General features: G+C 37.8%; 1 protein-coding gene across 2 annotated transcripts in view; it reads left to right on the top strand.

The window, feature by feature from the left end:
• ubl3b (ubiquitin-like 3b) overlaps positions 1-18971 on the top strand; it is a 28690-nt gene extending 9719 nt beyond the window's left edge. Inside the window, exons 3-6 of one of the 2 annotated variants that reach the window (XM_028815735.2) lie at positions 1365-1476; positions 1709-1795; positions 9603-9680; positions 16849-18971. In XM_028815735.2, coding sequence (XP_028671568.1) covers positions 1365-1476; positions 1709-1795; positions 9603-9680; positions 16849-16901 — 330 coding nt within the window. In that variant the 3' untranslated portion in view covers positions 16902-18971. The remainder of the gene's footprint in view (positions 1-1364; positions 1477-1708; positions 1796-9602; positions 9681-16848) is intronic. The other variant, XM_028815737.2, reaches the window with a different exon arrangement.
• The last annotated feature ends 3470 nt before the right edge of the window (positions 18972-22441 follow it).

Genomic DNA, 22441 nt, shown 5'->3' with positions numbered 1-22441 from the left:
TGAGATTGCTTTGTTCCTGTCCCATTTGTTTGCAGTGTTCAGCTAAGAAGATCCACATTGTAGAATATAGAATGGGACAAGGAATTAAATGTAACAGTTTTCTTTTGATCAATCCTGGAGTGAAATGTGAACCGTGATTTTTCTTACTTTTCAAATATAACTACACAGGGCCATTAACACTAGAATTACCAGAGCCAACGAAAAAACTCGTAATTCCAGCCCACCTTCGATCCCTTCGCACCTCTCCGTTATCAACACATTTAGAAGACAAAAAGATGTTAAGCCCAAGCAGCAAGCAGCCTCTTATACCATCCCCCCCACCGCCTTAGAACAGGCAAGAAGTCCTCCCAGTTCCTGCCTTGATTGATTATCTGGGAGTGAGCTACCCAGAATTGTAAGTGGAAATAATTTGATGTGTGTTTTGTGTCTACAACAATCTATGTAAACACATTGTTAAAACAGAAACGTTTTTTTTATGTTTTAGTAATAAATAACAAAATGTAGACATGAACTGTATAATGTGTGAAGGCTGATGGCCAAATATCAAACACTTTCACAAAAGGTGCAAGTACAATACAACAGCTTCCGTGGTCCTGTGGTTACAACTGCCAATTTACAATCCAGAGGTCGTGAGTTCGAAACCAGTTCCTCTGCAAATTTACAGTTTTCAGTTGTGAGCTGCTCTTATTGTTAATATTATACAATAAAACATAAATTCAATTTGTCTGTAACAGCCGTTGTAAATTTATAGTACTTGTACTTTTTTCACTTTTATTCTCTGTCACGATCACGATACAACAAACCCGCCCCAGATCAGATCCGTTTACTTTTTATCTGAAACTGGGAATATCTGTACATGTGAGTGGTGTTTTGAGACAATGGAACTGGAAATTCTCTGATCTGGAGTGATAAAAGCTGACACACAAACACTGGTGAATCTTCCTTCTTCGTATCTCACCATCATTTGAATTTTTATTCAGTTTTATTGAGTGTTCCTGCTCATGCTGGATTAGTATGCGCCTTATGGTCCATGATGTCAAAGCCGCACTGACAAAAAAAAACAGATATAGTTATACATGATGATTGGAATAACTCATTTTATGCCCTGTATAGTACATTTTAGAAAACATTGTGGCACTGATGCAACATTATTCATATTATTTATTTCCAGGAAAACAATATTTGTTTTGTGTAATCCACAAGTCATCCATGCTGAAATTTGTAAAATGAATGAATTTTGTGCTAAAATCTTGCTTAGTAAGTACTTCAAGTAAATTGGAGTAATGCACAAAGCAAGATTGAACTTTTTAAATTGAAGATGGAACACTTAACACATTTTTTTTTCTTTCCCTTTACTCTCCCAGCAGGTGAGACTTCGCTTAATCTTAGTCAGTGGGAAAACTGACGAATTTACATTCTCATCCAATGATTCTGCTGCAGATATTGCCAAACATGTGTATGAGAATTGGCCAGTGGGTAAGTTTTTTGTTTTTGGTTTTTCAGAATTTTGTATGCCAGAACTTGGTCTGCGGAGTGGGGTTTAAATTTTGAGCTTGCTCTGAAAACAGAATCAAAAATATTTTTGCGTAAACAATTGTAGGTTTAAAATATCTTTAATAAACCATTTACCTAATGTGATTCATTGAGACTGGAGGAGATGAAATCTGTTAAGTTTTATCTGCTGATACGTATTTGTTTCATGTTGTAGACTGGGAAGATGAACAGGTGAGCAGCCCCAACATCCTGCGGCTGATTTACCAAGGTCGCTTCCTGCATGGCAATGTCACATTGGGAGGTATGTTGGTGGATACAAATTGTCATACTGTAATGACACAGCACTTCTGTTCTCCACTGGATTTCTGTTCTTTCTGAATAGTAAAAGAAAGTCCTTTTAATATAAGCATATATTAAATTACTTTTGGTTTTCCACAGTTAATTTAAGGTAATATTATAAATACAAATATTTAACAGATTTTACTGTACTGGTCTGTAATTTTCACATGCTTTATAAACTACCATTTTAAGAGTCATTATAAAGGAATAAGAGAATGTAGCTGAAGCCAAGTGCCAAATGCGTTTTAATTAATAGCAGCAAATTCTAAGCAAGCAGTTTAACATAGGAAGACTGTAGAATGGTTTATTGCATTTTAGGAGGTATTTGGGAAAGGTTCTGTGTTTACTTAAGCATTTTATTTATTTTTTTTTTACCTTTAGATCAGGGTTTTTTAAAAAATTTTTTTCCTCTCCTTGCAACGCAGTCTTGCCCTTCTTAGCCTCACTGATACCTGTCCATTTTGACCGTCGCAGCTGGAGGGGTGGGGGGGGGTTGGGTCTGTGGGTTGGTCCTCCTTGGAGAATTGCTGCTGACATCATGGCGGAGCAGCAAACCATATGTGACACATTCCCTTTAAATACAACTGTTAATCATGACCTGGTTTAAGAGACTGTTTTAGATTATAAATGAAGTTATGCATAATCATTTGGCGACTCCAAATGTGACCGAGGGAGATGACAACAGATAATTTACAACAAAAAAAAAAAAAAATGTTCAAAGGCAAACTTTTTTTTCTTTACTAGCCATTTGCGACCTCAAAATATTTCTTTGTCTTATTGTGCTTTGCCTTGGCTTGAAGCTATCAGATTCTGTATGAGGGATCAGTACCTGCAAGTCTGCTTTCTGTTATTGTGTTAGACTTGATGCAGTCCTGTGTTTTGAGATTCCATATCTGAAAAAAAGCATAATTTGCTTGTTTACCTTTTTTGAGGTGTATGTGGCTCCCTTTGTTAATGGTAAAGCTCCAGGTTGTCCCTTCACATACAAATTTTTGTTTATGCTTGGAGTTTTAAGGAAGGCTGTTCTTAAGTGGGTGTTCATCTTTCCCAGCTACTGTATGTGATAATGATCTCCTTATTGATTCTTGAAATGGTGAATGTCTGGTGGCGTTTTGTTTTTGTTGCCGGACTTGGCTGTTATCTTCATAAAATATTTTCTTAAATACAGATTTTATACTGCATATTGGTAGCAACCCAAGAAATTTGTGATTAGTGTCTGGTGTAAAATGAAAGTTTCTGCTTAATAGCCTACCGGAGGGTAGGGAGTGCTATGGCATTGCTCACTAAGACTGCAACATGATCAGATCACTCTTAATATACTGTTCAAATGTATAGTTTTCTTAATTTTAATAACTTATTTACAAACTACTCTCTTTCAACTCTGAATTTAGTTAGGAAGGCGTAAGAATGTTATGTTATGAAGAAATAGCAACTTTAAAGCATGTACATGTACAGAACATTTTTCCCCAAGTTGAAGAATTTCATAGACTATTGTCAATAAAACTATAAATTAATGTGTAGTTAGTTAATTGGTTAATTCAACTGCATTTTTATTAGTTCCATCCATCCATTTTCCAACCCGCTGAATCCAAACACAGGGTCACGGGGGGGTCTGCTGGAGCCAATCCCAGCCAACACAGGTGACAAGGCAGGAATCAATCCCGGGCAGGGTGCCAACCCATCGCAGGACACACACAAACACACCAAGCACACACTAGGGCAAATTTAGAATCGCCAATCCACCTAACCTGCATGTCTTTAGACTGTGGGAGGAAACCGGAGCGCCCAGAGGAAACCCACACAGACACGGGGAGAACATGCAAACTCCACGCAGGGAGGACCCAGAAAGCGAACCCGGGTCTCCTAACTGCGAGGCAGCCGTGCTACCACTGCGCCACCGTGCCGCCCCATTTTTATTAGTTGAATGGGGCATATTTAACCATATTACTCTGCACAATCTGGCATACCTGTTTATTCCAAAAACCTTTAAGGAATACTCTACCCAAAAATGACTTGTAATATATTACCCCATGTAGTTTGTAGTGATGGCTGAGAAAAATTCATACTCATGTTTTCATGGCAAATGGGAAGTAATGTTTCGGATATAATGGGAAGTTATAGTGACCAATGCTGGACAACAGCAAACAATATAAAGCCATCTATCCAGTTGTCTGCTCAAAACATGTAAGATGCATGCATTTTTTGGCTAAAACATTGTTAAATATGTGCAGGAATTGAAAATAGTAATACATTGGTCAAGAGTCCTCTTAATACCAATATTGTTTACTTCAGGACTGGTGAATATACAGTGCTGGTTGCATGACATCTGTGTGAGGCATGAATATTGTGAGGCAACATTCAATTAACTTTTTGCATTCTGCCTGCAGTAGGCATTTAAGAGAGGACATTTTAATAGATCAGTATTTTGGGATAACTCCAATCCTCCCCTTCCCAACCCAGTAGAAAAAACAAAATCCCCCCAAATCCCTAATGCTTTGACTAATTAAGATGCCATCGAAACATGGTACAACCAGTAATTTGGTTCCACTTCAAGTACTGGAGCATTGTACACAGATCACCATAGTATTTTCTTTTCTGTACAGTGCGTAAAATTTTACATTTATTACACGTCCCATGTAAGTGTGCGGCCTGTAGAAGTCCATACTGTATGTAATAAATTAACGTAAACCACACTTTAGTGTATATTGCTTTTAATCTAAATTTTCCAAATTTTTGTGATGGTACAAGTTTATAGATCAAATCTGATTGAAGCTGCTGTTTTTTCAGTGTGTGCTATGGGATGTAATTATATTACCCCAAATATCTACTAATTACCTGTTTGAATTCAAAATAATGCAGTTTCCTGTGAAATTGTATTCCAGTGGTTATCAGCAAAAGCCTAGGTTAATCACTAGGAAAAGCAAGAATGGATCTGGAGCACAAATGTTACTCACGGGCAATTGTGTTTAGCGTAGTCAAGGGTGAGGAGCTCCGGTGAACTAATATTAGCCCCTGTTTGTATATATATTATATAAAGATACTTCCCAGGCAAAAACAGGTAACACAGCTAGTTTAATTTAAATTATGTATAGTTTTTTTCCACATCACTCAAAAACTGGCTAAACAGCTGCACAGATTTTCCTGAATATTTGAAGTTGGCTAAGCGTAGTTCAGTTTGGAGATCAGCCTATATGATGTGGTTAGCTTTGAAAACAGAAATTCAGGAATTGAATACTTACCATTTCCTTAAATCAGTTAATCAGTGATTACTCTCGGTAATCTGTTTAAGGCCAAAAGGAGTACTGATGTGGCATATAATCTCCAAATTTATTTATGACAATTTAGGATTGGAAATGGTAATTTTCTCATGGTTCAATCCAACTGGCACTTTTTGCCTGTACTGATCTGTTCTCGGCTAACCATTAAATGTAGTCATAACGTCACATCTGAGTCAAGTCTCATAATGAATTGGTTAAATATCCCATCTTTGTCTTTAGTCTCTTTGGCCAACTTCATATAAGAACGATTAAGCGGTATTCCATATGTAATTTTTATGTTCCCAAGTCTCACCCTTTTGGTGTGATATTATACAGCAGTTGTATGTGACAGAAGTCTGTTATAGCAATGTACAAAAGATGTAATGGACATTACAAGGTAGACACTATGTTTAACGATAAGTGTTTGTTTGTGTTTAAATTACATTTAAAAGTATGCAAAAGCAGGATGACTGAAGCGCTCCATGTTTTTGACTGCTTCATCTCAACTGCATAGAAATATGTTAAAATAGTCTAAATTAAAAATGTATTGGACCTATAGAGTACACTTTTAATAGCAAAGTAAACTGATGAGATGTTGGTGCCTTTCAGTAATATTAAAAAAAAAAAAAAAAAAAAAGCATTTTAGGGTGATTGCCACAGATTTTAATAAAGGGGTGAATATCTCTATTTTAAAGGATAAAATCCTAAAGTCCTGCTTCAAGCTTGTATGAATGTTTGTTTTTTAGAGTTATTTTTGGTTGAAGTTAATTTTCTTTATCACTGAGTGCTTTTACTGTAAAGATCTAGGGCCTCATGTACAATGCCTTGCATAGAATTCACACTAAAACATAGCATATAGACAAAAGTAGAAATGTGCATATGCACAAAAAAATTCTGTTGCATAAAACTGTGGGTAAGCAAAGTTCCCCTTTATGAATCCCAATGAACGTGAATGATCAAATTATCAAATCTTTTACAGATATTTTTGTATCGCTTTAATTTTGTTAAGTAGGTATTGTTTTTTTTTGTTTATTTAAATGAAGAGTATGCAATATGATGAGCATTCCACTTTCAACCTCCTTAGTGTTTTAACCCTAGAAAAACAAACCAAAAACTTTTTTTTTTTTTTTTTCAACAAGACAATGTTCTGTAACAGAAATATGTACAGTAAATACCAAATCATCAACTTAAATACAGCAGGCAATGTACATTGTATCCGGAAAGTATTCACAGCGCATCACTTTTTCCACATTTTGTTATGTTACAGCCTTATTCCAAAATGGATTAAATTCATTTTTTCCTCCGAATTCTACACACAACACCCCATAATGACAATGTGAAAAAAGTTTACTTGAGGTTTTTGCAAATTTATTAAAAATAAAAAAAATCGAGAAAGCACATGTACATAAGTATTCACAGCCTTTGCCATGAAGCTCAAAATTGAGCTCAGGTGCATCCCGTTTCCCCTGATCATCCTTGAGATGTTTCTGCAGCTTAATTGGAGTCCACCTGTGGTAAATTCAGTTGACTGGACATGATTTGTCTATATAAGGTCCCACAGTTGACAGTTCATGTCAGAGCACAAACCAAGCATGAAGTCAAAGGAATTGTCTGTAGACCTCCGAGACAGAATTTTCTCGAGGCACAAATCTGGGGAAGGTTACAGAAAAATTTCTGCTGCTTTGAAGGTTCCAATGAGCACAGTGGCCTCCATCATCCGTAAGTGGAAGAAGTTCAAAATACACCAGGACTCTTCCTAGAGCTGGCCGGCCATCTAAACTGAGCGATCGGGGGAGAAGGGCCTTAGTCAGGGAGGTGACCAAGAACCCGATGGTCACTCTGTCAGAGGTCCTCTGTGGAGAGAGGAGAACCTTCCGGAAGGACAACCATCTCTGCAGCAATCCACCAATCAGGCCTGTATGGTAGAGTGGCCAGACGGAAGCCACTCCTTAGTAAAAGGCACATGGCGGCCCGCCTGGAGTTTGCCAAAAGGCACCTGAAGAACTCTCCGACCATGAGAAAGAAAATTCTCTGGTCTGATGAGACAAAGATTGAACTCTTTGGTGTGAATACCAGGCGTCACGTTTGGAGGAAACCAGGCACCGCTCATCACCAGGCCAATACCATCCCTACAGTGAAGCATGGTGGTGGCAGCATCATGCTGTGGGGATGTTTTTCAGCGGCAGGGACTGGGAGACTAGTCAGGTTAAAGGGAAAGATGACTGCAGCAATGTACAGAGACATCCTGGATGAAAACCTGCTCCAGAGCACTCTTGACCTCAGACTGGGGTGACGGTTCATCTTTCAGCAGGACAACGACCCTAAGCACACAGCCAAGATATCAAAGGAGTGGCTTCAGGACAACTCTGTGAATGTCCTTGAGTGGCCCAGCCAAAGCCCAGACTTGAATCCGATTGAATATCTCTGGAGAGATCTTAAAATGGCTGTGCACCGATGCTTCCCATCCAACCTGATGGAGCTTGAGAGGTGCTGCAAAGAGGAATGGGTGAAACTGGCCAAGGATAGGTGTGCCAAGCTTGTGGCATCATATTCAAAAAGACTTGAGGCTGTAATTGCTGCCAAAGGTGCATCGACAAAGTATTGAGCAAAGCCTGTGAATACTTATGTTATGTACATGTGCTTTCTCAATTTTTTTATTTTTAATAAATTTGCAAAAACCTCAAGTAAACTTTTTTCACGTTGTCATTATGGGGTGTTTGTAGAATTCTGAGGGGAAAAAAATTAATCCATTTTGGAATATGGCTGTAACATAACAAAATGTGGAAAAAGTGATGCACTGTGAATACTTTCTGTATGCACTGTATGTTTAGTGTACAGTACTGTACTGAGGCAGATTTCAACAGTGGTCACCATTGCACAGCTGGATGATGCAGTTGGGACAGTAGAAGCATGTTTCTTTGCGCACTGCTGTTAAATTTTTCTGTATCTTGCACATGATAGCGTAAAATATCCGTGCCTTATCCACATAGTCAGTGCAACACGTATTCCTGTGATTTCCATATTCCCCCAACACTAACATTAACAGTTGATGCATTATGAAGTGCTTAAGAGGCTAACGTCTGTCATGCCCTTCCATTTAATTGCAGTCATTTCGCTTTTTTGCCATGCACCAACTTATACCATGGTGTGCCGTCATGCGACTGAATTCACAAGGCATATCCTGGTGGTTTGGATATACTGATCAGTATGGGCGTTACCCTACTTATGAATATTAATGAATTACCATAGAATGGCAAAACGCATAGAAATATTAATAATTTTTTCTGCAATATGATATTTTAACCACTATATGGCAGCAGAATTCTGTCTCAAGCATTATTCAAGGTTTACTGCTGTACTTTGGATCATAATAGCTGATACCAGGGTTCCCTAACTCTGGTCCTGGAGGGCCACAGTAGCTGCATGGTAATTAGTGACAACATGTTTTTGCTGCTAATTAACTTCTTTTGAATTTATTTTACTTGAAATGCTCTTGAAGACTCCGACCCCTTCATTGTTTCTTTTTTCTTAATTAGCAGTCAAACAGTGCAATGCAAAATGAGCCAAAACATAAACAGCAAGCTGTGTCCGTAATACAATAGCTGAAAAAAAAGAAAGATCAAGGTCCCTGGGATGTTGATCTGCTTAGGTCCCCAAAACATTTTAACACTGCTCTTAGAAAAGAGAAAATCAATAATTTTTGGAAATGTATGGTATTGCACAATGAGAGTAGTAACAAGACATGGAATTAAAGAGCGGGTTTAATTAACAACAAGAATTGGTGCCTAATTAAGCAATTGGTTGGAGTCTGAGGCTCTGACTTAGGTGGTCTTCTGTTGGCTCACTCCACATTTCATTTCTGTTTGGGTGCCATTTAAGGAAAGAAATGAAACAATTCAGAGGAACAGTGAAGAAATTCAAAGGAACAAATCTCACAAATACAAATCAATTAAAATGAAAGGAAAACAAGTTAACAAACTGGCCACCAATTAAGAAAAGGGTTGGAATGCAAACCTGCAGGACCAGAGTTGGAGGCACAATTGAAGTCATCACTGAAACCAACAAAATTGTCAAGCCATTATGTGGTTAATGGGTTAATTTTACTCTCCTGTGCAATGTTGCTACTGTTTAGCTTTAAACTGTGCATATTAAAAGGTACACTTCTTTTTTCGACAACTGTGGTTTTGCTACGTCTGAAAGGTAGGTGCATAAGGGTTTACTTAATTTGCCTTTTGTGTCAAGTGGTTACCTCAAATTGCAATTTTATTGATGCAAAAATGTGTATTTTTTTAATAGTTACATTATAGTTAATATACTGATTATGTTATATGAACTCAAATACTGTATACAAGAAGTATACTTCAGCTTGAATTTGTTCTTTTTCTGGAGTTCTTGACTTGCATCTTTTATTGCATCATTATGTAAAGAGAATTTAATAGTGGCTGGAAAAATGAGGATTTCTACTTTTATCTGTGGGTATATGGCAAATCTGGTATTTGTTTTTAATTTCAGCTTTGAAATTACCACCAAGGAGAACCACTGTGATGCACCTTGTGGCTCGTGAAAATTTGCCAGAGCCCAACTCCCATGGTAAATTACATGTCTCTTGGGTGGTGGGTTGATTTTAATTATGCAGTTAGATTTTATTTTTGGACTATACCAGACTGCTTACCATGTTAGTATATTGATCAAGTTCACCTGCATAAATGGGTTTATCATAAAGTTATGCTATGTATACGAAGAGCAGTGCTAGTTATGTAACAAAAATTTCAATTGTATACATGCTTGATGCTTTGAATTTACTCCAGAAACCTATTTCATCTATACCTTTTTAGAAAATCAATGTATATATATAATGTTATTGTTTTAATATATTAATTTTATTGTAATCATTCCGTACAAATAGATCAATTTTTACAAAAAATAGGACTGAAAACAAATCAAACCCCACCCCTGAGAAGGAGAGCATGGCCAAAGGAGTAATACTTAAAGCTTGTAAACATACAGTGGGGCAAAAAAGTATTTCGTCAGCCACCAATTGTGCAAGTTCTCCCACTTAAAAAGATGAGAGAGGCCTGTAATTTTCATCATAGGTATACCACAACTATGAGAGACAAAATGAGAAAAACAAATCCAGAAAATCATGTTGTCTGATTTTTGAAGAATTTATTTGCAAATTATGGTGGGGAAAAAAAGTATTTGGTCAATAACAAAAGTTCATCTCAATACTTTGTTATATACCCTTTGTTGGCAATGACAGAGGTCAAACCTTTTCTGTAAGTCTTCACAAGGTTTTCACACACTGTTGCTGGTATTTTGGCCCATTCCTCCATGCAGATCTTCTCTAGAGCAGTGATGTTTTGGGGCTGTCGCTGGGCAACATGGACTTTCAACTCTCTCCAAAGATTTTCTATGGGGTTGAGATCTGGAGACTGGCTATTCCACTCCAGGACCTTGAAATACTTCTTATGAAGCCACTCCTTCGGTACCCGGGCAGTGTGTTTGGGATCATTGTCATGCTGAAAGACCCAGCCACGTTTCATCTTCAATGCCCTTGCTGATGGAAGGAGGTTTTCACTCAAAATCTGACGATACGTGGCCCCATTCATTCTTTCCTTTACACGGATCAGTCGTCCTGGTCCCTTTGCAGAAAAACAGCCCCAAAGCATGATGTTTCCACCCCTATGCTTTACAGTAGGTATGGTGTTCTTTGGATGCAACTCAGCATTCTTTCTCCTCCAAACACGATGAGTAGAGTTTTAACCAAAAAGTTCTGTTTTGGTTTCATTCCTCTTCTGGATCATCCAAATGTTCTCTAGCAAACTTCAGACGGGCCTGCACATGTACTGGCTTAAGCAGGGGGACACGTCTGGCACTGCAGGATTTGAGTCCCTGGCGGCGTAGTGTGTTACTGATGGTAGCCTTTGTTTCTTTGGTCCCAGCTCTCTGCAGGTCATTCACTAGGTCCCCCGTGTGGTTCTGGGATTTTTGCTCACTGTTCTTGTGATCATTTTGAACCCACGGGGTGAGATCTTGCATGGAGCCCCAGATTGAGGGAGATTATCAGTGGTCTTGTATGTCTTCCACTTTCTAATAATTGCTACCACAGTTGATTTCTTCACACCAAGCTGCTTACCTATTGCAGATTCAGTCTTCCCAGCCTGGTGCAGGTCTACAAGTTTGTTTCTGGTGTCCTTTGACAGCTCTTTGGTCTTGGCCATAGTGGAGTTTGGAGTGTGACTGTTTGAGGTTGTGGACAGGTGTCTTTTATATTGATAACGAGTCAAACAGGTGCCATTAATACAGGTAACGAGTGGAGGACAGAGGGGCCTCTTACAGAAGAAGTTACAGGTCTGTGAGAGCCAGAAATCTTGCTTGTTTGTAGGTAACCAAATACTTATTTTCCACCATAATTTGCAAATAAATTCTTTAAAAATCAGCCAATGTGATTTTCTGGATTTTTTTTTTCTCATTTTGTCTCTCATAGTTGAGATATACCTATGATGAAAATTACAGGCCTCTCTCATCTTTTTAAGTCGGAGAACTTGCACAATTGGTGGCTGACTAAATACTTTTTTGCCCCACTGTACCTAGATTGTTGAGTTTAATGGGGCAATAAAGATAAATGGAGAAGAAAAAAAATGTGAAGATAATTATTTCTTCTTATTCTAAAATATTATTGATTTAGATCCTGCCAGGCTTTGAAAAAGTTCTATACAGATCCTCTGAGAATTTGATTTTCTTTCCAATTTCAAATAATATAAAACATCGGCTTCCCACTGACTTATAAGAGGAGAGTTAGGATTCTTCCAATTTAACAAAATAAGTCTGCGTGCCAAAAGTGTAGTAAATGCAATCAGTTTGCTTGTCCTTCTCCACTTCAAATCCATCTGGAAGAACACCAAACACAGCTATTAATGGGTTAGGAGGGATTGTGACACCAAGGCTGTCTGAAAGGCACTTAAAAATTTTGGTCCAAAACGATGTTAATTTGGTGCAGGCCCAAAACATGTGACCCAGTGAGGCATTTCATTTAACCCAAAGAAACCTTTATCTAGATCTGAACTTCTCAAACACTGTTATGGAGTGCCATGGATTGTCCCATGGTAAAGTCACTGTTTTACTCACATGACTATTTGAGTGCTTACAACATTTGTTTTGGTTAATTCATACAGTACATGTATTTAAATGTAATTAAGGTGATTATAACTATTTTATTACTATTTTGCATAGTGCTAACCAAGTAAGATGTATGTACTTCAGCTACCACATATGATTTGTGTGCGTTTTTATTTTTTTTCTCTTTCCATTTCCACCGTTAGTGTCAGTTATAATATACCGCACCTAAACTCATACCAACTTTGAGGCATCCCAATAGCCATTCTGTTGTATTTTGTAGCACACTGAAAATATAATAGTTTTTAAACTCATGGAAAATGCTAACTTGTAACTTCAAAATAATTTGTCAAAAATATATTTTGAAACTGATGTCTAATCAGGTTAGAAATCAAATCTGAAATTGCTGGGGTATATTGCATGACTACCTTGATTTTATCTCTCATGAAGCACTTCAAAATTGTAGCTATGATGAAAAGAGCTTAATTTAGCTAAGACATTCATTCTTTGCAGGCGAGCATGTTTGCAGACCCAATTTTTATTGTTAAATTGATATTTTAATGAAACTAATGCTTGGAGCCTGCACATGAACACTGTGGGTGTTTCTGCTAATAGTATGACACATTGAAAAGCTGAGGTGAAGTAAGCTGCCAGTGCAATAAAATAGTGTAGCAAATCGTGCTCTTTTTTTCTTTGTTGCAAATTGTCATGTACAGTAAATACACCCTTGATGGTTTAAATGTAAAACAATGGGGGGGGGGGGGGCAGCAGGGTTCTGTTTACAAAAAACACATATGCTATAAATCTGAGATTGAATGAATGTAAAATATGCTACCTACAACTTAAAACTGTATATAGTTTTAATTGTGAAATTGTATGTAGTATCCTAGAAATTTGATTCTGTTCATCTGGACAAAGTTTTTAAGTGGGAGAAATATTTCGAGACTTATCCAAGTCTCTTCCTCAGTCTCAATTGACTGCAGGTTTCCCCAACCTTATAAACAGTACCTTTGCTTAATCACAGAGACTAGCACCATTGACAAAGGGCCAGTTGATCAGTGATATGCAAATTGTCCACTGATTAGTAGATGTGTGAACCATTCATAGAGGGTTGAGGAATGGCTGCAATCACAGCATTGTAAGATGGCGACAGATGTACCCTTAGGCCCCCTCCTCTGTTCAGAGATGGTCGTTCCTTTTTCACGTAAATGGCCTCCTTGATTCCTCTCTCAAACCAGCGCTCCTCCCTGTCCAGGATGTGCACCTCTTCATCTTTAAAGGAGTGACCACTATCCTGTAGATGTAAATAGACTGCGGAGTCCTGGCCTAACGTGGAAGCTCTTCTGTGTTGTGACATGCGCTTAGCCAGTGGCTACTTGGTTTCCCCGATGTACAATTCATGGCACTCCTCCTGGCACTTAACTGCGTAAACTATGTTACTCTGTTTGTGCCGTGGGACCCGATCCTTGGGATGGACCAATCTTTGGCGTAGCGTGTTTTGGGGTTTGAAAGCCACTGAGACCCGGTGTTTCGAGAAAATGCGCCTCGGCTGTTCCGATACTCCTGACACATACGGGATCACTAAGGGTTTTCGCTTAGGCAGTGGATGTCCTTCCTCTCTCATGAATTGCTTGGAGCATTCTTTAGGTGTCCTCCCTGCTTTGACAAAGAACCAGCTGGGATATCCACATTTACTCAGGGCCTTTTTAACGTGGTGTTCTTCTGCTTCCCTGGCCTCTGAGTCTGTGGGAATGGTGTTAGCTCTGTGTTGTAGAGTCCTAATGACACCTAGTTTGTGCTCTAGTGGATGGTGAGAGTCAAACCTTAGATACTGGTCCGTATGTGTGGGTTTACGGTACACATCCACTTTCAAATGTCCCCCGTTGACGATGGAAGTTTCACAGTCTAAGAAGGCTAGCTTGTTATTTTCCATATCCTCTCTGGTGAACTTGATGTGTTTGTCCACCCCGTTGATGTGGTCTGTGAACTGTGGTACCTCCTGAGATCTGATTTTCACCCAGGTGTCATCCACATATCTGAACCAATGGCTCGGTGGTGTTCCAGGATAGGATGATAGAGCCCTCTTTTCCACTTCTTCCATATATAGATTGGCTACTATAGGTGAAAGAGGTGAACCCATGGCACACCCGTGCTTCTGCCTGTAGTACTGGCTTTTGTATATGAAATATGTTGATTGAATACACAGTTCCAAAAGCAGGCACACTTGGTCTGCGTTGAGAGAGGTTCTTTTACTGAGAGTGGGGTCATTCTGTAATCTCTTACGTACTACCTCCACTGCTTCAGTCACTGGGACACAAGTGAATAGAGATGTATGTAGTATCCAAACAGTCTGTATGAAGCCATGTATGAGATGGCAACATTCTAGTTGTGTCACTGTCTGAACACGAAGCTATAATGTAATTTAAACATTTGCAACCAGTCAATGTCAATTTTTTTTTTTTTTTTTTTAAACTTTACATCACTTACTGAAAATCATCTATTTAATTGGATATCAGTGTTTTGTTGTTGGGCTGTCCCATTACTAGTCACAATCTTAATTGATAAGGCTTGCCTGGGGTTTTGTGTTCAGCAGCGCAAGCATTACTTTACTGGTTATTTATCAGTTACCATGAAGGACAACTCTATAGAGGAATGATGCACTGCAAATGACAGCACATTGTTCTGGAGGGCCCTTAAACCAGTCACTAACTACAGGAAAAAAAAGTCAACCGACTCTGTTGATCCTATTCTAGCTAATCATTTAAATCCGTTTTATGGTCATTTTGAAAGACGATGGAACAGAAATCAGCTTAATGATTTCACTTGTGTCACTCCACAGTCCTCTTCTCCACAGCTTCCACTCCTGTCATCACAAAACTGTAGGCTTGGATCTTATTTTCCCTTTCACGCACACACATACTGTGCAGTCCACTTTTCTGTAGTATTTGCAGACTTGTTCAACTAAACTTTGGATCTGTTCACTGTTCCTGCTTGCCTTAAGTCCTCCACCATCATTCTAGTAGCAAAAAATTCAAAGGTCGCACACCTGAATGACTGCAGACTAGTAGCTTTAAACTCCATATTAGTGAAGACCTTTGCATGCCTTATGTTTTTATTTCAAGATTGCTACAAAAGACTTCATGCACCCATTTTGGTTTGTATACAGAGCCAACCAGTGGGTGAATAATTCAGTGAATTTGGGTCTAAAACGTCTTTACCAACACCTTTATAAACCAGGGGCTTATGTGAAAATCTTGTTTGTGGACTTCATTTCTGCTTTCAAAACAATCATTCCAGAGTTCCTCAATTTTAAACTTGCCCAGTTCAACCTGCTATTGGATTACAGACTTTAGTTTTGATAGGAAAGAGCTTGTGCAGCTGGGCACACGTTTGACACACAAACTCTTACAACTGATACACCACAGGGCTGTGTCCTTTACCCACTATTCTTCTTCCTATATGCAAATGACAGTGCGTTTTGGTGATCATCTGTCAAACCTCTTACATTTTCTAATGATTTCACACTAATAAGCCTCATTTTAAATAATGATTGGGTGGGGGAGAAATAAACAATACCTGGTCACCTATCACATGCTATAAATGACTCAATGGCTTTGGAATGACAGTCATTTAAGTTTCTGTGCACTAAAATCCTTAAGTGGGACCTTAACGTTAAATTGTATTATTAAGAAAGCTCATCAGAGAATGTTTTTACATCAGAAGAGGAAATTCAATCTCCCCCAAACAATATCGGTCTGTTTCTGCACAGCCATGTATGAGGCCATTCTGGTCTTCTCTGTAACTGTCTGGTTTGGTTCTGCCTCTGCTCAGACTAACGCCAATCTACAGCACATCACCAGAACCTGTGAAATGATTGCAGGCTTTAACTCGCCACCCATTCAAACTCAGAGTCCAGGGTAAGAAATTGTGTTTCAAAGATCATTGCTGATCCAACTCAACCAGGGCATCATCTGTTCCAAAAACTTCCCTCTGGCTAATGCTTTAGTGAAATGAAAGCTAAAATAACACGTCACCCAAACTCTTCCCCCCACCTCCATATATGCAGTTATTCAGACTAACGAGGTCTGAGCTGCTACTCTGTATACTAGCACACTGGACTACCCAGACTTTCTTTTTAGACTGTTTTATCTCTTTATATTTTGTGTTGTCTTTGTGTGCTATGTCATATTTTATCTTTTGATGTTAATCTTTTTGTATTCTCTGCTTGTCTTTGTATGTTTCATCACGTTTCAGTATTACCAAGACAAATTCCTGATACACATTAGAGTATCTGGCCAGTAATGTGAATTTTCATTCTGAGTGCATTGGTAATTGGTTTAGTAACTAGATGCTGACTTACACAGTGGGCATAAATTTCAAAAAGCTTTGCAAGGCTTGGAAAATGTTTATGAATCTTAATTTTTTATATAATTATGCAACCCCAGTAACAACAATGTTTTTCCACTGCAGCCTGCTGGTAATTTTTTTTTTTTTTTTTTTTTTTTTTTTGGGGTGGGAAATGTTGTATTTCTTGTATTTAGTACTTCCTTCTTTAGCAAAATTGTTCCTTTGGGAAACAGATACAATTTCTTAAGTCAGTTTTAGCTAATTTAATGTATAACATTTTTCTTTTAATGCACAGGTCAGAGAAATCGAGAAAAGACCACAGAAAGCAGCTGCTGTCTACTGTTGTAAATCGTCTTCAGTATTGCACAGTCATTTTTCCTTTTAATCTCATCGTCCCAAAACCCTCTGTATAATGAGGGTAATGAACTTGAAATTGATCACCACCTTGGGCGATCCCTTAAAGAAGGCAAATTAATTAGATCTACTTTTGTTTTCTTCCCTAAAATTGTGTTTGTTTTGTAAAGCCTAACCGTTGTCATGAGCCAAATGCCCAGCTATAGCACAATTCCCTCTCTATGCCTTGCCATGTGGACAGTTGAAGATGAGGAATGATGCAATGGAAAAATATTGGAAAAACATATAGAATACATCCATTTCCCAACCCGCTGAATCCGAACACAGGGTCACGGGGGTCTGCTGGAGCCAATCCCAGCCAACACAGGGCACAAGGCAGGAATCAATCCCGGGCAGGGTGCCAACCCACCGCAGGACATATAGAATACATAATTTGGGTAATTGAAATATCTGCTGTATAACTACATTTTGAGTTGTTAACTTGTTTCCTCTTCCTGGGCAATAATGGTTTTATGTAAAGATGTGCTGTGGAAACTTGGCCAATGAGGAAAGACTGAAATGAAAATTAAACTAATTCTACAAGCAAGTGACAAGGAAATAAGAAATTGTTTACTGACTTGTGTGTACATTTTTGATAATGTTGCAACAAAACATCCTCTGGACTTTAAAGATTAAAGGCCTCAATTGCTGTTTTGGTGCACTGGCAATCCATGTATGTCTTTTAATTAAGCTGGTGCCAAGCCATGTACTGCTAAACTAAAGTATGTGCTCTTAATGTGAACAACTTGACTGATTTCTAAAGGAAGAGGAGCCAGCAATGGAAGGAAGAAATCAAATTCAAGCATGAAGTATCTCTGAGTATCGTTTGTTTTTGTGTGTGTAAATAAAATGGTTTAATACTGGATTTAAAGGACTTACACGTTGTAAATTTGATTGGAGATAAAGAGGCAAAAAAGATGAGTGAATACAATTCAGTCCAAGCGATTAGTTCAGCAAAGTTTATTTCAGATCATGGTGTGCCTAATTAGTATTGCTGTAGTCATTACATTTTGGTCATTTGTTACTTCAGTGACAGGCTGAGCATTGAGGTAATCTGGATCAGAGTGATGCCTAAAAATGGCATTGTAGTGACAAGTTTATTACATGGTAATGTGCCTTGGGTGCACCTTTTTAAGAATCTTCTGAACTACAACATTTTGCATATTTTAAAGAACAATGGATTTCAGTTGTATGGTCCCCATTTCCACATCTAATTTTCCATTAATTGTCATTGTAATTAACTTGGTGGTGGTGACCTGGAGTCAAAACTTGCCAAAACGAATTCAGCTTTGGCTAGATTGTTGACCATAAGAAACCTAATGGCAAAAGTTGGACTTGTTTGAGACACCTAGCTTGACATGGACCTTTATGGGATTGTTGCTGTCTTTCCTGACCTGGTGTGAGTAAAATTTACAAGCAAGTGGCTTTTTGTTTGATCTATTTTACTTTTATTTCAAAAAAATTAATTACTGTAAATCAAAATCATTATTTATTAAATTAGAATAAAGAATATTAGTGATTAATATACCTGATTTTAAACCGAGATCTTCATTCCTATTCCTTAAGAGCAACAGAATACTCTGTTCTACTTCCTGCCAATTAATCACTGAATAATGCACTAAATTAAAAAAAAAAAAATTGATGTTGTCCTCTGGTTTATGGTTCCAAAACTGTTTTCAAATGTGAACATAAGGAAGGTACAGTCTTTTATATAAAAGTGAATAATCTGTTAATCCCAAGCAGGTTACAAAATTGAATCCTGTCATGTCACTTGTTTAATCATAAGGTACGTCCTTGCTCTAAAGTGCTACATAGTCAGCATTGTTTCTTTTGTTAAAAAATCTACTCGTCTTATTAAATCCATATTGCATCATTAATTTGCCACTGTTTCCAATGGAAATAAATGATATGGGCGGTATTAAAAAAAGATTTTGTTAGAAAATATAACAAAAGCCAAATGGAGAAGTGATAAGTCTGAGTACTGTCATTTTTCTGAATGTAATAAAGTAGTGTGTCTGCTCTTTGCATTTGGCCTGCAGAGTCTTCATTTTGGTTTACACTACCGTATGTTATCTCCGATATGTTATTCCAGATGTGTTTTTACAATTGTAGCTACTGACTAGTGTAAAATATCGGAAAGGAGGAGAGCTCTTTGTGCTACTGCTTTTAGGGATTACCTCTTCTGATTTATTTCACTTTTGTGGTCAGTTTTTCCTACAAGTAAGGAGTGGGACTTAACACTCTGAGGAGTGTTGACATAACCAAATAAAGAATTACAATGAATTGTCGCATAAACTTGCAAGCTGCTCGTTTATCAAAATTCAAGTGTAAGATGTACTAGTGCATTATAAAGAATTGGGAGGAATCTTTCATAAAATATTTTGCAGTGATTGATATATTAGCCAGACTTTTTTTTAATATATACAATGACTTCTGATATTCTACATACTTTTGTGATTTTTGTAAGTAGCAGAATATGAGAAACGCACAGTTTGAAAATGCATTCATCAATATACTGTCAGGTTTTAAAGATATTTAAATATTTTTCCAGTTGTGATTTAAATATATTATTACTCTGATTGCACAGGTTGTTACAGGGCTCCTGTCTGTGATTGAAGGATATCTCTTTGTAGAAATAACAACCAAGAGAAGTTGTCAGCCATCATTCTTGGTAATTTGCCTCAAACTGTTTCATATTATTTAGGACTAGTTTGTAAACTGCAGTCTCCAAACTTTGTACTTTTAGATTTTAGTTTAGACTTTTCAGAAATCACTTTCATACTATATAATATAGGTTTGCTCCAAGGTCAGCCTGTACTCCATCTTCAAAAAGCCTAAAAAAAATAAACCTAATTCTGCCCCCACTGTGTACTGCAGGTGTTAGTGGAGTATTACAGATTGTAATGTAAATCAAACAAAGCATACCTCTTTGCTTTACGACCTTAATTTTACATTTGGAATACAACGACTGAAATTACTTTCAAGGAGTGTATTATAAGGCCTCATTTTACCGCAGCAGTTCATTTACTTACAGCTACTGGGTTTGTAAAGATGCCCTTACTGTGATTCAAAACATTGCTTCTAGTTTACACAATATATCTGACAGAATCTTAAAGAATATTCAGTGAAATTAAATATTTTATTCGGAGATATGTATTTTTCCTCAGTCTATATAATCTATTTCACTTAGTTTGTATGTTTTGAACATTATCTTCATTCAAATGAACTAGCTTTATTATTTATTCAGACTTGGGGTCTGTTGCACTATTGAAGTTTATTTGATGTGCCTTGAGAATTTTAGTGTCTAGGCCAATGGCAGTTTATGATACAGGGTGTTTAAACATCACTTGATTTATTCCTTTGATTTTTTCATTGCTCTAAAATTGTCTCTTTACATTGAAGGTATTGTATATAAATTATAGATGAGTGAAACAAACGGATGCATTTTAAATTATTGATTGACCCTGTGAGATAAAGCATACTGTTCCATTACTTGCACGTTTCACGTATGCCTCTAGTTTCCCTTTTATCTTTGTACACCGCACACTTTTAAAACACAGCTTCTTGTGGTAAAAGGCGAAAATGTCTGTCTTCCTTGGCCAGATTAACGATAAACTTTTACTACTTAAAATAACTACAGCATTCTTGAACTTTAGAAATATAATCTGCCGAGTCTGAAATTGCTGGTACTTTTTATAGAAGGATTAAGCTAAATCGGTTCTTATTGTTATACAGTGGTGTGAAAAACTATTTGCCCCCTTCCTGATTTCTTATTCTTTTGCATGTTTGTCACACAAAATGTTTCTGATCATCAAACACATTTAACCATTAGTCAAATATAACACAAGTAAACACAAAATGCAGTTTGTAAATGGTGGTTTTTATTATTTAGGGAGAAAAAAAAATCCAAACCTACATGGCCCTGTGTGAAAAAGTAATTGCCCCCTGAACCTAATAACTGGTTGGGCCACCCTTAGCAGCAATAACTGCAATCAAGCGTTTGTGATAACTTGCAATGAGTCTGTTACAGCGCTCTGGAGGAATTTTGGCCCACTCATCTTTGCAAAATTGTTGTAATTCAGCTTTATTTGAGGGTTTTCTAGCATGAACCGCCTTTTTAAGGTCATGCCATAGCATCTCAATTGGATTCAGGTCAGGACTTTGACTAGGCCACTCCAAAGTCTTCATTTTGTTTTTCTTCAGCCATTCAGAGGTGGAATTGCTGGTGTGTTTTGGGTCATTGTCCTGTTGCAGCACCCAAGATCGCTTCAGCTTGAGTTGACGAACAGATGGCCGGACATTCTCCTTCAGGATTTTTTGGTAGACAGTAGAATTCATGGTTCCATCTATCACAGCAAGCCTTCCAGGTCCTGAAGCAGCAAAACAACCCCAGACCATCACACTACCACCACCATATTTTACTGTTGGTATGATGTTCTTTTTCTGAAATGCTGTGTTCCTTTTACGCCAGATGTAACAGGACATTTGCCTTCCAAAAAGTTCAACTTTTGACTCATCAGTCCACAAGGTATTTTCCCAAAAGTCTTGGCAATCATTGAGATGTTTCTTAGCAAAATTGAGACGAGCCCTAATGTTCTTTTTGCTTAACAGTGGTTTGCGTCTTGGAAATCTGCCATGCAGGCCGTTTTTGCCCAGTCTCTTTCTTATGGTGGAGTCGTGAACACTGACCTTAATTGAGGCAAGTGAGGCCTGCAGTTCTTTAGACGTTGTCCTGGGGTCTTTTGTGACCTCTCGGATGAGTCGTCTCTGCACTCTTGGGGTAATTTTGGTCTGCCGGCCACTCCTGGGAAGGTTCACCACTGTTCCATGTTTTTGCCATTTGTGGATAATGGCTCTCACTGTGGTTCGCTGGAGTCCCAAAGCTTTAGAAATGGCTTTATAACCTTTACCAGACTGATAGATCTCAATTACTTCTGTTCTCATTTGTTCCTGAATTTCTTTGGATCTTGGCATGATGTCTAGCTTTTGAGGTGCTTTTGGTCTACTTCTCTGTGTCAGGCAGCTCCTATTTAAGTGATTTCTTGATTGAAACAGGTGTGGCAGTAATCAGGCCTGGGGGTGGCTACGGAAATTGAACTCAGGTGTGATACACCACAGTTAGGTTATTTTTTAACAAGGGGGCAATTACTTTTTCACACAGGGCCATGTAGGTTTGGATTTTTTTTCTCCCTAAATAATAAACACCATCATTTAAAAACTGCATTTTGTGTTTACTTGTGTTATATTTGACTAATGGTTAAATGTGTTTGATGATCAGAAGCATTTTGTGTGACAAACATGCAAAAGAATAAGAAATCAGGAAGGGGGCAAATAGTTTTTCACACCACTGTATGTATGAACACGTTTAGGTGAACTTCTGAGAAGCTGACAATGGCAGTTTTCACAAGAATTGGTATGATGTGTGTTGTACATGTATTAGTTTGAGTTTGATATCTTTCGCATTCGTTATCTTCGACATAAATGTCGTAGTTGTT

Source organism: Erpetoichthys calabaricus, chromosome 12, assembly GCF_900747795.2.
Source record: "Erpetoichthys calabaricus chromosome 12, fErpCal1.3, whole genome shotgun sequence".
Taxonomy (NCBI): domain Eukaryota; kingdom Metazoa; phylum Chordata; class Cladistia; order Polypteriformes; family Polypteridae; genus Erpetoichthys; species Erpetoichthys calabaricus.
The sequence above is the reverse complement of the archived record's forward strand: the minus strand, read 5'-3'. Positions and strand labels throughout refer to the sequence as shown.